Genomic DNA, 17,383 nt, shown 5'->3' with positions numbered 1-17,383 from the left:
ATCACCGGTCACTGCTAATGTACAGTCCACAAATAATGGCTGATCTTCACTGCGTCCTGCAGGATATGGCCAAATGTGTAAGTGATCCCTATCCCCAGCACTGTGCCCTTCATCACACATACAGGCTGAGAATAGACCTTACAGTCCTGTAGATATAGGCGCTCAGCTTCCTCTATAAACACCATGATGTCATCTGGCAATGGCTGCACATTTATCTATATTTACATACTGTAAAATCCTCTCGCACAAGTGTCAGCAGAGAAAAATACCCACATCACCCTCCGGGGCGGTGCAGGAGGCATTATAGAGTGAAGGGAACCAGCACCCGGTTAAGGCTGCCCGCAGCGCGATTAATGCTGCCTGTACTGCGGGAACCCGATTAATGCTGCCTGTACTGCGGGAACCCGATTAATGCTGCCCGCACCACGATTAATGCTGCCTGTACTGCGGGAACCCGATTAATGCGGCCTGCACCACGATTAATGCTGCCCGCACCACGGGAACCCGATTAACGCTGCCTGTACTGCGGGAACCTGATTAACGCTGCCTGTACTGCGGGAACCTGATTAACGCTGCCTGTACTGCGGGAACCCCGAGTACTGTTTACTCAAAATCTCAGGGCGTCAGAGAGTGAATATAGTATGAAGATCCGGCCAAGGACCGTATGCAGAGAGGATTCCATGTGGCTGGATCTTCAGATGATCTGTACCTGGATGATTTTTTGTCCGCGGTTTGTGCAGCCTGAAGGCCACGAAAAATGAGTGACCCTTCAGCTCCAGACGTGCTACAAAGTTTCTTGAAAGAAGTTTGACAATAACTTCAAAGTTCTTGCAAGAAACTTTGTGTTACATCTAGAGCTGAACGGTCCTTCATTTTTTTTTACCCATGAGACGCTGTTAGTACTTATTCTTAGTCCGGGTACACATATCCGGCTTTTCGCCGTTTTGACGAATGCGGCGAACACCAGTACAGTATGATACAGTACACTGGCAGCGCAACAAGGTCCGGTCACATGCTGTCATGTGACCCGGAGGTTGCGGCGCTGCCAGTGTACTGTATCATACTGTACTGGTGTGCGCCGCATCCGTCAAAAAGCCGGATATGTGTACCCAACCTTAGAATTTTTTTTTACAATAATATATAAAATGTATACACACAAACACTGTGATGCTATTTACCCTGGGAATAATGGAGACGCGGTTTGTTTGACTGCAGATCATGTCACTGAGCAAATAAAAGGGAAAAGTCAACAGCGACGCACAGATGGAAAAAAGTTTACTGCTCCAGATATCCCATCTACAAACACCCACACGTGACGGCCCCATACACATGAACGCCGACACAAGACGAGGGTGGGTGCATCCTCTATGGGGGAAGTGGAGCAACACTTGTCAACCTGGAGAATAATAGGATCCGGTGGGAGGGGGGGGGGTGACATTAAAATTGCTCAATCCCTTATCTCCCCCTAGTCAGTCTGGGTTTGTTGGGGTCAGATTGAAGTGGCCCGACCCGATACTGGCGACTTATTCCGACACCCCATAGATCAGCTGCTGCCGGCCACAGCGCCCTACACTGTAGTGGCCGCTCTTGGGTACTGCAGCTCAGCTCCTATTGAAGTGAATGGGACAATGGATATACGGTCGGAGTCTATCTGGAAACAAGTAGAAAACACATTTGTCATTTTACCGTATCATATTTAATTAAAGCTAAAGTCATATAAAAAGGTAATGGCATTGCACACAAGAGCTGGCTTCATTATAAAGGCCATATATTAACACTTTGTAGCCCTGAGAAGCTCCATCTCTATTGCCCGGTGAATCCTCTGTGTTAATCAGGAGCGCCAATTATTGAAGATTTTGCATTAATCATTATTTCACATGGCCGATACGTCTCTATAGATGAGGAGGAGACGCTCCGTCAGCCATGCGTCCCCATTGTGCATCTCTGGAGTCTATGACGGGCAATGTGACTTTAAAATTCTGTGATGAATCCTGCCAAATTTCCTAGTCCTTTACTCCCTTACATTCTACCAGAAAGTACAAATATACATTATTCTTATATCTACAAAAAAAAAAATAATTAAAAACATATATTCAGTTTAGAAAATGCGCGACTTCCATCTTTTCAACTTCCGTCGTCATTCTCCTAAAATATTGTTCCTTCAAATTTGCAGATTTAAAGCCAGATATTCACATCTGATCTGCTACCGGAGTGCTGCATGAATGAAATACTGAGAGCAGAAGACTTAAAGGGGATGTTCACTTTGCACTTTCTGGGGTATTATTTTTTTTTTTGTTTGGTCTGGTCTCTACTTGATATTGGTAAAGACGGATTTGACATAGGGCAGGGGTCGGGAACCTATGGTTCGCAAGCCAGATGTGGCAATGATGGTCGCATCTGGCTCACAGACAAATCTTCTGGTTTGTAAGATGCTCTTTGGGTGAGTCTTAAAAACCGTATATGGCTTATTGGAGGGGGGGGGGGTTATTTGGGTGAGTCTTAGAAACCGCATATGGCTTACTGGGGCAGCAGTGTTGGTGCAGAGTTGGTAATACTATGGGGTGTCACGGCGGTGGGCACCATTGATCTGTGGGCTGCTTTGAATCTCCCACAGTGGACGAGATAACTTCAAGAAAATGGCCGCGGAGACTGCACGTCCACAGATAGGACCCCGCGGCCATTTTTTTGAAGTCCATTGTGTCAATCTGCGTACGCGCCGCGGCCATTTTTTTTTTTCTAAAGTCAACCTTGTCAACTGCGGGAGATTCAAAGCAGCCTGCCGACAGATCAATGGTCCTCAGTACCACCGAACCTCCACTGCCGCACACTGAGCCAAAACACCCCCCTCTTCTGAGCCCGCTGGCAGATCAAAGGCGCCCGCCGCAGTAACACCCCACGAGTCCGCAGCAGTATCGCCGGCTCTCCGCACACTGGCCCTTTTGAGCTGCGACACCCCCTCCTCCGTGCCCGCAGCATCGCCTAGTCTGCCTCCGGGACCTTCGGAGCCGCTCCACCACTGCCGCTCCCCCTTGGCGAGTATGGCTCTCACGGAATTACATTCTAACATATGTGGCATTCATGGCGCTCTCTCAGCCAAAAAGGTTCCCGACCCCTGTTATAGGGTCTTCACGTCCTGCATAAAGTAGATTCTGGATAGGTCTAAAAAGATATATTTTGCCCGTATGGACAGCATTGGATAAAAGTGAACATCTCCTTTAAATTGGTACAAACGAAACAACTTAAAAGGGGGGGGGGGATTAGGAATGGATGTCCAAAGTCAATCTTTCTTGAAAGTTGGACAGATGTTGGCATTACAATACTATATCATTACAATAAAAAATAAAACAATGATCCATTGGACTCAATCATTTTGCTTTTCGGATATCACTAACAATTTGGCAAGTGACTGCACCGCAGCAGTGGACACAAGCTGGACGGTGCCATAACCAGAGAACTCGAAGAGGATGACGATGGTCATCTTGGATTTTGGTGGACAAGCGAAGGTCCATTACTGTCCAATGCACCAAGCCGGCACATTTCTCCCGCGGAGTCCATTCGATCTTTTTTTTTGGTTTTGTGGCTCGGGAAGGGGGCGGCCGAGTATTAGGAGATGACGCAGCAGGACCTCCGGCAGCACGGACAGCACTTACAGCACGGATAGCAGCAGCACGGCGTCTCCTCCACGTTCACTTCTTTGTAGTGCTTTTCCAGGTCGATGGTGTACATGGCGTCGCTGTGGCCTCCGTTTTGAGGTTTATCGTTGCCGTACGGGTTGTACGGTCTTCTCCACGACTCCTGTGTGCGGATTTTATTGTCAGAGTTGTTGTTGCTGTAGCCGTCCTGTGTGACGTAGGAGGGGTACGTTGGCACCGCGGAGGGGTTGGTGATGACCACACCATCGAGGTCCTCGCCGAGAGTGTTCCGGACAAAGCTGCTCTTCAGCTGCGCTCGAGGGATGTTGACGTTGGCATAAGGATTCTGGACGCCGTCTCCTTTATCCATCTTGGAGTCGATAGTCCTCCGATTTCAGTTAAGCAGCCAATGTGTCTTCAAGGAGATCAATACCTGTACGGACGAAAAACGGGGAGGATTAGATCTGCAGCCATTACAGAACCTAAACAAGTGACGGCACAGGATTATTTATAAAAGGAGACTATGAACCCGACATTCCAGCTGTGTTACTAATGCCACAAACTTACCATTTCATAGTTCATTGGTCCATAAAAGTAGCGAGAGGTACTCAACCCCTCACACCCAGAAACATCTATATGTTTGCACGTTCTAGTCAATATTGTAACATTTTTGAAGATTAACTCTTTAGAACTTTCGTGCAACTTGGAAAGAGCATTCCAGAGAACGGGTGCAGCACAAGAGGAGCACAGAAATGGGCCAACAATACGCTTTGTTTCATTTTACTCAAATCATCGAAGCGTCTTAGAGACCAATTAACTCTTAACAATGCACATTGTGCTGTAATGTGGAGGATTTCACCGGGACGCAGGATAAAACATGGAAATTATTCACCAAATCCGATCAGTTTCACCGCTTATTTCTATATTCTCAGCCTTTATGAATATAATACTAATACGTAATGAGCATTACCACCAAACAAGTTAAGTGGCTACAAATGATGGAGTTTGGCACCTTTTGGTACGGGATGAGCTGCGTACCTTGTTAGTCGCGGGTCACCCTTGAGGTCCCCCTGCGCCCCCTCATGTCGTGCACCCGTCCCTGAGATGGACGGGATGCGAAGTGTAATGTATATTCCTAATCCTCGGCCACTCCTGCGAAACTTCCAAACCTAAGATAACATTAGAATATTCTGTATCTCCTTGAGTCACCGAGGCGTGGGCAAGGGAAGGAAACCAGGTCATCGTGTCATTATTGGTTCTTTATCTCCACAGCCCGGTGGCGATGGCTGCTCCAGATTATTACAGGATTATCTGACACCGAGGTGGAGCATTATTGATCGGGAGGTGAACAGATGATGGCCGTATTCTGACGTAGAGGATCTGCTCGCCCGCCCTGATCTGTATGACGTACACTCCCTGCGTCCTCCGCGCAGCCTGTTTACTTATAGGTTTTACCGGAGCCAATAACCCTGAACACAATGCAGGTGCACCCTGCAAATACTGGGGTGCAGGACAGCCGGAGCCCGGGGCTTCAGGGACTCCCCTCACCATTCTGTTCTCACTTTGATCCCACGCATCAATGATACCGTCTGCTGAGCCGTGTATCTAAGCATTTCACGTGTAATATGTTACCACTGATGGCATATATATATTTATTACACACACAAAAATATTTTCCTGCACATGAACAAGTGGCTGACAAGAAGCAGAAGAGCCACTGATCTCCACTGAGACAGCCCATCCCCCATACACCTGAGATTATCAGTGGAAACTATCACCTTAGGTATCTGCCCAGAGAGTGCAAGTTCTGTTTATTGTAGGCACTTATTATGCAGAAGTCACAAGAACAACGTTGTTTGTTGTCTGACCCTACTAATTGTGGGATTCCCAGGATACAATTGTATGCAAATTACCCTATTGTAATCAGGCAGAATGGGGGGCAGTGCCACAATATGATCAGGAGGAAGGGCCTAGGCAGAATGGGGGGCAGCACCACAATATGATCAGGAGGAAGGGCCCAGGCAGAATGGGGGGCAGCACCACAATATGATCAAGTGGCACAGGCCCGGGCAGAATGGGGGGCAGCGCCACAATAAGATCGGGAGGAAGGAGCAGGCAGAATGGGGGGCAGCACCACAATATGATTAGGAGGAAGGGCCCATGCAGAATGGGGGGCAGCGTCACAATATGATCAGGTGGAAGGGGCCAGGCAGAATGGGGGGCAGTGCCACAATATGATCAGGAGGAAGGGGCCAGGCAGAATGGGGGGCAGCACCACAATATGATCAGGAGGAAGGGCCCAGGCAGAATAGGGGGCAGCACCACAATATGATCAAGTGGCACAGGCCCGGGCAGAATGGGGGGCAGCGCCACAATAAGATCGGGAGGAAGGAGCAGGCAGAATGGGGGGGCAGCGTCACAATATGATCAGGTGGAAGGGGCCAGTCAGAATGGGGGGCAGCACCACAATATGATCAGGAGGAAGGGGCCAGGCAGAATGGGGGGCAGCGCCACAATAAGATCAGGAGGAAGGGGCCAGGCAGAATGGGGGGCAGTGCCACAATATGATCAGGAGGAAGGGGCCAGGCAGAATAGGGGGCAGCGCCACAATATGATCAGGAAGAAGGGCCCAGGCAGAATGGGGGGGCAGCACCACAATATGATCAGGAGGATGGGGGGCAGCGCCACAATATGATCAGGAGGAAGGGGCCAAGCAGAATGGGGGGCAGTGCCACAATCTGATCAGGAGGAAGGGGCAGGCAGAATGGGGGGCAGCACCACAATATGATCAGGAGGAAGGGGCCCAAGCAGAATGGGGGGCAGCAACACAATATGATCAGGTGGAAGGGGTCCAGGCAGAATAGGGGGCAGCACCACAATATGATCAGGAGGAAGGGCCCAGGCAGAATAGGGGGCAGCACCACAATATGTTCAGGAGGAAGGGCCCAGGCAGAATGGGGGGGCAGCACCACAATATGATCAGGAGGAAGGGCCCAGGCAGAATGGGGGGCAGCACCACAATATGATCAAGTGGCACAGGCCCGGGCAGAATGGGGGGCAGCGCCACAATATGATCAAGTGGCACAGGCCCGGGCAGAATGGGGGGCAGCGTCACAATATGATCAGGAGGAAGGGGCCAGGCAGAATGGGGGGCAGCGCCACAATAAGATCGGGAGGAAGGAGCAGGCAGAATAGGGGGCAGCGCCACAATATGATCAGGAAGAAGGGCCCAGGCAGAATGGGGGGGCAGCACCACAATATGATCAGGAGGATGGGGGGCAGCGCCACAATATGATCAGGAGGAAGGGGCCAAGCAGAATGGGGGGCAGTGCCACAATATGATCAGGAGGAAGGGGCAGGCAGAATGGGGGGCAGCACCACAATATGATCAGGAGGAAGGGGCCCAAGCAGAATGGGGGGCAGCAACACAATATGATCAGGAGGAAGGGCCCAGGCAGAATAGGGGGCAGCACCACAATATGATCAGGAGGAAGGGCCCAGGCAGAATAGGGGGCAGCACCACAATATGATCAGGAGGAAGGGCCCAGGCAGAATGGGGGGGCAGCACCACAATATGATCAGGAGGAAGGGCCCAGGCAGAATGGGGGGCAGCACCACAATATGATCAAGTGGCACAGGCCCGGGCAGAATGGGGGGCAGCGCCACAATAAGATCGGGAGGAAGGAGCAGGCAGAATGGGGGGCAGCACCACAATATGATTAGGAGGAAGGGCCCATGCAGAATGGGGGGCAGCGCCACAATAAGATCGGGAGGTACAGACCAGGCAAGATGGGGCAGCGTCACAATAAGACCAGGATGCACAGGCCGGGCAGGATGAGGGGCAGCGGCACAATAAAATCAAGAGAAACAGGCCGGGCAGGATGGCAGCTTACATGATAAAAATCTCATCTACCGCCATTAAGTCGCCCAAACTGGTTATATTCAGGACGACCAGTTCTTAATGCTAATATGTCGTGCGTGCGATGTGTGCAGGAGCGTTCCCTTCCATGACCACACTGACACACAGCAGCCGAGCAGACTTCAGCCATTACCTGTGCGGCTGCTGCCGGTGACACGTAATAATGGGCAGCGGATCGGCAGGACACATGGGATAGTCAATGGCCTCCTAATAATTTTATTGGCATTTTATTATGGTGGAGGGGTAATATTCCAAACAGTCCTGAATAGCATCATAGTGCCAACCACCACATGGAGCTTGCACACCAATAATGGTGCCATACTGTGCTACCTGTTAGACCTTCCTATTCCATCATAGTGCTGCCTCGTCCATACTCCTGGAGAGTGCCTATGTCAGTAGTGGCCCATCCCTAGCCATGTGTCAGTACTGGCATCATGACATCATGGGGTGTGACATCATCAGCAATGGCGGCCGTCCTGTATGAACGCTCGGAGGATTGCGCTGTCAGAGGGATGACTAGTGAGGAAACCTGTAAATCCCTGGCGTCATTAGCAGCTATTACGGCACAATGCGATGGCTCAGGGTTATGTAATGGATCCAGTCAGGAAGGACTCGAGGCCACGACACCGCGGGAGAAGCAAAGTGATCCACCTCAGGTAGAGGATTAGAGACGCCATTGTGCGCAGCTGCCATTGTTACTAAAGAGGACAGATTATTCACAGGACCCTGTGCAGAGGATAGGACAGGGGAATACACAGCATTTCTCCCTGTTATCAGCCAATTTGACCTGGAAAATACTGACCTTCAGTCATGGGTTATAAATCCTGCTCTGGTATTTGCCAATGTGAGAATATTTCACCTTCAATACAAGATAACGACCCGTCCATCACTGGCGACAATTACACAAACGAAGGTTCAGCTCATTACACAGTAACGAGATCCGACACTGGATAAATAATGCACTGGACGGGTCTATTCTTCCCTTTCCCCTTCAATTACACATGGAGGTGTGGGGGTGTCAGAGCGGCACTGGCGAGGCCGGCTGCTCCCGGTGTGGTGGGCCAGAGCGGCACTGGCGACGCCGGCTGCTCCCGGTGTGGTGGGCCAGAGTGGCACTGGCGAGGCCGGCTGCTCCCGGTGTGGTGGGCCAGAGCGGCACTGGCGACGCCGGCTGCTCCCGGTGTGGTGGGCCAGAGCGGCACTGGCGACGCCGGCTGCTCCCGGTGTGGTGGGCCAGAGCGGCACTGGCGACGCCGGCTGCTCCCGGTGTGGTGGGCCAGAGCGGCACTGGCGACGCCGGCTGTGAACAGGGTGAGGAGTATATGGTTTGCACCACTATTGTCCTTCACTGTGGATGTAGCCCCAACATTAAGCTGAGCACAGGGACCCATGACCAGTGATTAGAGATGAGCAAATAACTTCACAGGACCCCGGTCCAGCGGCCACAGGAGTAACTAGTCCATGGCCACCAGACAGGAGCCTCATGAACTGCCTCTTTGGATGCCGGCTGGTGGGAGAGTCTCCGGGTTCATTTTTCCGTGGCGCTTTTTCAGCAAATTCTGCCTCAAAAACGCATTGTGTGCACATCCCCTGATAACGGGTCATATAGTAACAGGAATTACATCAGCCCTACAGTCAGAGTGCACAGGTCATGGCACCTAAACCCACCGGCATCGGCCCCCAGCCCCAGCAGAGGCACAGTGAGGTCACAGGGCTGACATTACTCATAGGTAAATCCGTCCACATTTGCATTACATCTGATGTGAATTATTTGAATGTAGCAAATCCTCTGCGGGAAGGATCAGTGGTCACAACACCGACAAATGTTCTAGAATGTTCTGCCGAAATAATATATAATGATATAAATAAATAATGGAGAACATCAAAGCTAAGGTGACCAGTCTGACATGGGAAGGGGCCAGATTAGATGACGGCCATTATAACCTCAGCCTTTATACATTACATTTCCTTCTGCCCATTGGCGGACACTGACAGAATAGGGCCCCTGTGCAGGAACAGTATACGGACGGGCCTTTTGAAGTCCAATAGCGCCTCACAATGTACAATTCCTCCTGCTTTGGGGGCGATTGTGGCCCCCTCATCTCTTGGGCCCCAGTGACACGTCCGACCCTGCTTCTACCAAGCAAACCCGAAAGATCACAGTGCAATGAGATAGGGAGAGCGCAGTGCGCTGCGAGGGCAAAGGGCAGGTCATATTATAAGCGCAAACACGGGATATAGCGTCCTGTGCCTCAGGTGACCTCCGGCTTCTCACCTCTGATCAGTTTTGTGGCTTTCTATAAATTTTGACATTACAATCTATAACCTTAGTAAAGTTTAAAGCACAGGGATATAGATACACCTGTCACAAGGAGGGATGGGGGGGGGAGGCAGGGTCTCACCTGTGCTGCAGTCATTCCACGGCCAGGGGGGTATTTTGGGGGTAGCGGGGTCTTCGTTGTCCCGTCCTGTACGACCATAGAAAGCAGAACGTTCCCAGGGAAGAGCAGCTGAGCAATGAAACTGTTCCACCTGCTGCTGACTTTTCTCCTGGAGGGGGAGGGGAGGAGGTGAGTTTCTGCAGCAGGAGGGTGTGACGCAGGTTTCACATAGCTCAGTATAGGGAGCCATAGGAGCTTATTGACAATGCAAAAATCAGCCGACGGGCTGCAGGGCGGGGAGGGCACGATCCGTATCCACACACACGTATGGTGATCGCCTGCACCCCTGATAGTGTTACATACCGTGTGCTGACCCAAGCAAGACACCTGTGACCGCCCGTCAGTCACTGCATAATCCACACCGTGCATTTTTAGTGCAGTTTTGTTAGAAAACTGCAAGAAAATCCTGGTGCTAATAAAGTCTATGAGAATTCCTTGCAGATTTGGCGCAAAAAATAATCTGCAGCTGTCAATTATTTCAGCGTTTTTCATCCATTGAATTCAATTGAAAAACACATGCAAAAACTCGTGTTTCACCGCTGCGTTTTTCCTTCCAAGAGATGCAGAAACTTCTGCAACCAAATACTCAACGTCTACACGTAGCCGAAATGTCAGGTATTGACCGGAAACTCCAGTATGAATAATATCTGACAGCCAACATACACAGTAGTGACGTCTCAGGATACAGAATACGCGCCCATGGCGAGGATGCGCTGCAGAGGTTTAGATATGGATTTTAGAAGAGATTCTGCTCCAAAATTCACGTGAAAAAAACTGAAGCCGCTTGTAGTCCGCATGGTTCCACTTTTTCCTTCCATTTGTGAATTTTGAAGTGGTTTCCGCAATTTTTGGTATTGATCATTTTGAGGCACATCAGTCCGTGTGAATGGAAACATGACTCCCAAATCAAGCAGAACCCATCTCCTGACCCAAAAACATCCAAATCCAAAGATAATGTAATTGCAACAAAACATATAATATAATAAAAAAAATATTATATATATATATATATATATATATAAATAATATAATTTTTTATAATATTTTTTTATTTTTACACACATATATATTAATTATAATTTCATTTTATATATAAATTTATTATAAAGAATAAAAAAAAATATATATATAATAAGTTTTATTTCTATAGCGCCAACATATTCCGCAGCGCTTTACAATTAAGAGGGGATATGTACAGACAATGATATATATTTTATTTTTTATTTTTTTTTTTAAAGAAACGTTTTTTCCAGTATATTTTCTGCTGAAAAAATCTACATTTAAAAAAAAAAAAAAAAAAAAAATCACTACCCCCTAACTTAGGCTTCGTCCACACGTTCAGTACGTGTTCAGTTTTTACAGCAGTATTTATAGTGCAAACCAGGAGTGGAGGAATCAGAGGAAAAGTAGAATAGAAACCCGGGCACCATTTCTGTATTTATCACCCTCTCCTGGTTTTGGCTACACATACGGAGGTAAAAAAAAAATTCACCAAATACTCTGCGTGTGAACGGGGCCTTATAGCACCAGCATATGATGCTGCAGATTACATTACACCCGTCCTGGATGTACCCTGCAATGATGCTTTTTTTTTTTTTTTGTCAATTGCATTTTCACAGATACTTGTAAAAATGGCAACAAAAAATGCAACATGGCTGAAGTGTGAACAACAGCGCAAAGGTGAATTCACGCAAGTGCAGATTTTGGTGCAAGAATTTTGAGAACTTTCGGCAACAAAATCTGCTGCAAATACTCAACATGTAACCTCCGCTCCGGGCACGTTCCCTTCAGGACTGGTGCAGCATGGTAAGGCTGCTTTCACACATCCGGTTTTATCAGAGCCGGCCAATCCGGCTCTAAAACCTATGCAACGGATGCGGCGACAAAACCGCATCCTTTGCATACGTTTTTTACATGCAGCCCGTCCGGTTTTTGACGCTTGCGGCAGGCTACTGAGCATGCGCAGTGGGAAAAAAACGCATGCGGCGTCCATAGGCATGCATTGCAAATCGTGCCGCATCGGTTTTTTTTGCCGGACAAAAAACGTGCCAGGCAACTTTCCATCCGGCCGCCGCATCGGCTAAATCTGGCGCATGCGGCAAAAACCGGACGGAACGCAAGCCCATGAGGCACAATATGGCACTAATGTAAGTCTATGCAAAAAAACCTCGCAACCGATGGCAAAAAAAAAACGGTTGCGTTTTTTCTGCAAAGTGCCGGATTGTGCCGCACAGCAAAAACCGGATGTGTGAAAGCAGCTTAAAACACTATGGAAAAGGTGCCAACTTTACACACATTCTCTCTTACACACGGACATCTGGAACATAAAGGGACAGGCCTTAGATTTCAGAGACGCAATGTAGGACATTTTCCGCAGCATGAAAAAGAGAATTGACTCCGTCCCATTCACCGATTTGGTGCTGCACAGCCGAGTGCATGTAGGATACATGAGGAGATGCCCTAGGAGCATGTTCACCCATGTATCATTGTTGTGTCTCCGCTGTACAGCGCTCAGTGCATTATTGCAGGAATGTTAATCCTCACATTGTCGCATTGTGTCGTGCGCGATATTGTTACTTTTGTAACAGTAGGATGCATTGTGTCCGCTCTCCCCAGTGTGCAGCGTTCAGTGCCTGTCATCTCTGCTTCTATAGAACTGGGCCAACAACCTGCAGTGCTCCTTATGAAACTACAACTCCCAGCATTCCCTGACCCTGGTTGTAGAAAATTAAAAGAACAATGATGACATGGCGAGGGGCACTATGAAAAGCCATAGAAAGGGGAGTAGGCTGATGCTAGATACCTCCATCAGCAGAGGCAGTGATTGGGCATGTTGAACTCGATCTGCCTGATCTTTGTTTCCCTGAGAATCAGGGAGTTGTTAAAGTTTAATGACACATTTTTTTGTGCTCAGACTTTGTAAATAAATTTTATTGAAGCAAACACTGATATTGGCCCACAAATAATATAAACGCCCCTATGGCCTTTCCCTGCTGCAGTCTCCTGCCACCCCCCCGCCCCCCGACAACCTGTGCAAACGTATACTGGCGGATCTTCTAGTTGTCAATCAGCTTTCACAGGAAGAGATAATTTTTAAACATGGTTAATATTCGGGCTGAGTGTCACCGTTCCTTGCGGGCAGAGTCGTCGCTCTGCATTCCTCACCTGATGAAGACGTCACTGATGAAGAGAACTGCGAAATCCGGGAACTTCACCAACCGCTGCCCGTCCTGGCCCTGCAGGAATGTGGTCCGACACCTTACATCGCTGTTACCACAGGACCCGGGGTTATCAACGGGCGGGACTCTCTCTGCTGATACAATCTCACTCCACCCCAATCTCCACCTGATGAGGTGTCATTTCTTCCATTGTGACCTGACTTCCCCTGTGTACACAACACATCCCACCTCCACAGCTCCAGGGGGGGGGGCAACTGGTCCAGAGGATGGGGGCGACCAATGTCCGATATGAACTTTGGCCACAGCGGAGCCATTGCTCGGTCCCCATCACCTTGGGCAAACGCTCAGTTCACTGCAAGAAGTTTATACTTAGCCAGGCCTACACGTGATTGTGTGTATCCCCCATCCCTCTGGCCTCCAGACCCCTTACACTGACAGCCCCCCATAGCTACAGCCCTGGTAAATATACAGGTTATTTGCCAGTGTTGGAGCACAACCGTTCTGTCCAGGTTCACATCCCCATCATAGTCTACGAGGCTCGGAAATCTCCAGGAACAAAGTTCAAGTGCGCTGGGGTACTGTGGCTGGTCCTGCGGTACAGTGGCTGGTACTGGGGCACTGTGGATGGTCCTGAGGTACTGTCTCTGGTCCTGCGGTACAGTGGCTGGTACTGGGGCACTGTGGATGGTCCTGAGGTACTGTGGCTGGTCCTGCGGTACAGTGGCTGGTACTGGGGCACTGTGGATGGTCCTGAGGTACTGTGGCTGGCACTGTGGCTAGTAATGGGGAGCTTTGGCTGGCAATGGGACACTTTGTCCGGTCCTGAGTCACTGTGGCTGGCATTGGAGCCAGTATTTGGGCACTGTGGCCAGTACTGAAGTACTGTGGTCGGTTCTGGGGCACTGTGGCTGAAATTGGGGAACTGTACATAGTCCTGGGGCACTGTAGGTATTCCTGGATCATGGCTGGTCCCAAGGCACTAAGGCTGGTCCTGGGGCACTGTGGCTAGTCTCGGGGCACTATGGTTGGCACTGGAGTACTGTTGCTGGTACTGGAGCACTGTGGCCAGTCCTGTGGCTAATCCTTATCGTAGGCGCTGGAGCACTGTGGCTGGTCTTGGGGCACTGTAGGTAGTCCTGGACCATGGCTGGTCCTGGGGCACTGTGGTAGTTTAGGAGCACCATGGTCTGCACTGGAGTACTGTAGCTGGTCCTGGGGCAGTGTGATTGGTACTGGAGCATTGTGGCTGGCTCTGGGGTACTGTGGCTAATCCTTATCCTAGGCACTGGGGCACTGTGGCTGGTAAGACTGTAGCTGGTAAAGGGGGTCTCTAATATTAGGAATTAGATATCTACAGTACATACATAATTGCCAGTTGCGGATGTAACCATATCCCACAATGCACTGCGGCACTGTCAGTTGCGCAGCCGCAGTATGCGCCCACATCATAGTCATGGTAGCCAGGGACATCAGTGCAGGCACAACCCAAATTGGGGGCTGAGTAGGCACAATTCTGTTCCCAGTGTAACCTTGTGCAGAAAGTGATGGTGGAAGCCCCGGAGTCACACCCGCGCTGCTGGCCCTGCTCTCACTTCTGAAGTCTCGCAGGAGATGGTCCTGAGTCAGTGTGACACTTCTCCACTGCTCCTGTCAGCACCACTGAGGATAGACAGATGGTCATTTCACCGCACTCCCGTTGCAATAGCATCCAGCCTATAGCTAGTATTATAGCAGACAGGGACGGGTATAGCGGGCAGCTTAGTAGACTTTGGGAGCATTAAGTGCTTTGGACGTGTGCCCATATTTTGTCCTTACGGGTATTGAAGCTGAGGTCACGGTTTGGCCCCTGCTTTGAACGGTGTTGGCAGTTACCCTTGGTTCAGTTATGGGGATGAGACCCTCAGGATTCCTAGTCCGGGGGGCTCCATGTAACCTCTGAGTCCATTCAGTCATTCTGAAATACTAATAACAGGACCTGATGGAGCAGGTAGGATTACTTTTACACCATTAGTCATTTCCTACAATGTGGTCCCTGTGAATGGATGAGACAAGTCAAGTGTAAAGCCAGATTATCTAATGGGGGAGGGTCTCATACGAGGTATACCCCTCTCAAAGGCGGAGGGATTTGCCTTTATAGAGATGCACTACAAGTCCCAGCAGTCTGCTCTGTGTATATATAAAGGATATATGGCTATTGTTTCCTTATGGGAAACTCTTAGTGGCAGAGCACTAGATACCAGAGTGTAGACCCCCGGCCGACCCCCTCCCACCAGAGAACAGCCGTTCTAAACACAAATAGTCCACACTTTCAAGGCCTTGTATAAATGTCCCAAAGTCCAAAAGAGCATAAAACACATGAAAATATATATAAAGGAGTACACAATGAGTATGAGTATGGCACCGTACCTTCACCATCCAGGCCTACCCTTCATCCAGATGAGTGGAGCGCTCGGTTTATATGGTAGATACATTACAGTACAATACTATGTATAATATACAGGAGTTCATTATCAGCCAATCACACAACTAGCCTGCGATCGTTATATCCATTACATCAGCAGCGGTCACACAGTGCACAACTGAGCGCTGAATCACAGTATGATAAACATAATCTGCCAATAACAAGACACCGAGAATGAAGTCACGTGTCACTAATGTACAGCACATTATTACTAATCTGCGCAGTTATATAACAAATAAAAACGTCTGAAAATTGAATAACAATGTGTTAAAAGCTTACACAATTTACTATAAACTAGTACATAGGGGGCAGTATTATAGTAGTTATATTCTTGTATATAGGAGCAGTATTATAGTAGTTATATTCTTGTACATAGGAGCAGTATTATAGTAGTTATATTCTTGTATATAGGGGGCAGTATTATAGTAGTTATATTCTTGTATATAGGGGCAATATTATAGTAGTTATATTCTTGTACATAGGGGCAGTATTATAGTAGTTATATTCTTGTACATAGAGGCAGTATTATAGTAGTTATATTCTTGTATATAGGGGCAGTATTATAGTAGTTATATTCTTGTATATAGGGGGCAGTATTATAGTAGTTATATTCTTGTATATAGGGGCAATATTATAGTAGTTATATTCTTGTACATAGGGGCAGTATTATAGTAGTTATATTCTTGTACATAGAGGCAGTATTATAGTAGTTATATTCTTGTATATAGGGGCAGTATTATAGTAGTTATATTCTTGTACATAGGGGCAGTATTATAGTAGTTATATTCTTGTACATAGAGGCAGTATTATAGTAGTTATATTCTTGTATATAGGGGCAGTATTATAGTAGTTATATTCTTGTACATAGGGGCAGTATTATAGTAGTTATATTCTTGTACATAGAGGCAGTATTATAGTAGTTATATTCTTGTACATAGAGGCAGTATTATAGTAGTTATATTCTTGTACATAGGGCACAGTATTATAGTAGTTAGTTTCTTGTACATAGGAGCAGTATTATAGTAGTTATATTCTTGTACATAGGAGTAGTATTATAGTAGTTATATTCTTGTATATAGGGGGCAGTATTATAGTAGTTATATTCCTGTACATAGGGGCAGTATTATAGTAGTTATATTCTTGTACATAGGGGCAGTATTATAGTAGTTATATTCTTGTACATAGGGGCAATATTATAGTAGTTATATTCTTGTACATAGAGGCAGTATTATAGTAGTTATATTCTTGTACATAGAGGCAGTATTATAGTAGTTATATTCTTGTATATAGGGGCAGTATTATAGTAGTTATATTCTTGTACATAGGGGCAGTATTATAGTAGTTATATTCTTGTACATAGAGGCAGTATTATAGTAGTTATATTCTTGTACATAGAGGCAGTATTATAGTAGTTATATTCTTGTACATAGGAGCAGTATTATAGTAGTTATATTCTTGTACATAGGAGCAGTATTATAGTAGTTATATTCTTGTACATAGGAGCAGTATTATAGTAGTTATATTCTTGTACATAGGAGCAGTATTATAGTACTTATATTCTTGTACATAGGGCACAGTATTATAGTAGTTATATTCTTGTACATAGGGGCAGTATTATAGTAGTTATATTCTTGTATATAGGAGCAGTATTATAGTAGTTATATTCCTGTACATAGGGGCAGTATTATAGTACTTATATTCTTGTTCATAGGGGCAGTATTATAGTAGTTATATTCTTGTACATAGGAGCA

At 47.7% G+C, this 17,383-nt stretch overlaps 2 protein-coding genes across 5 annotated transcripts in view; one reads left to right on the top strand and one right to left on the bottom strand.

Annotated features, from left to right (window-relative positions):
• Positions 1-17,383, top strand: part of RNF208 (ring finger protein 208) — a 158,504-nt gene that overhangs the window by 63,256 nt on the left and 77,865 nt on the right. The gene's annotated exons all lie outside the window — the stretch shown is intronic.
• On the bottom strand, positions 1,674-15,647 carry CYSRT1 (cysteine rich tail 1). 4 transcript variants are annotated; one of them, XM_075324496.1, is made up of 2 exons: positions 15,578-15,647; positions 1,674-4,065 (listed from the first exon to the last, which is right to left on the bottom strand). In XM_075324496.1, the coding sequence occupies exon 2, from the start codon at positions 4,000-4,002 to the stop codon at positions 3,604-3,606; it is 399 nt and encodes a 132-aa protein (XP_075180611.1). In that variant the 5' UTR covers positions 4,003-4,065; positions 15,578-15,647; the 3' UTR covers positions 1,674-3,603. The 4 variants fall into 4 exon arrangements, with proteins under 4 accessions (XP_075180611.1, XP_075180612.1, XP_075180608.1 ...); XM_075324497.1 differs by lacking the exon at positions 15,578-15,647 and adding an exon at positions 13,158-13,179; XM_075324493.1 differs by lacking the exon at positions 15,578-15,647 and adding an exon at positions 9,954-10,073.

Source organism: Anomaloglossus baeobatrachus, chromosome 9 (assembly GCF_048569485.1).
Source record: "Anomaloglossus baeobatrachus isolate aAnoBae1 chromosome 9, aAnoBae1.hap1, whole genome shotgun sequence".
In the NCBI taxonomy this organism is placed as follows: domain Eukaryota; kingdom Metazoa; phylum Chordata; class Amphibia; order Anura; family Aromobatidae; genus Anomaloglossus; species Anomaloglossus baeobatrachus.
The sequence above is the reverse complement of the archived record's forward strand: the minus strand, read 5'-3'. Positions and strand labels throughout refer to the sequence as shown.

Bases quoted from the DNA above. Each gene is read 5' to 3' on its own strand.
- CYSRT1 (XM_075324496.1), bottom strand. From the start codon at position 4,002: ATGGATAAAGGAGACGGCGTCCAGAATCCTTATGCCAACGTCAACATC.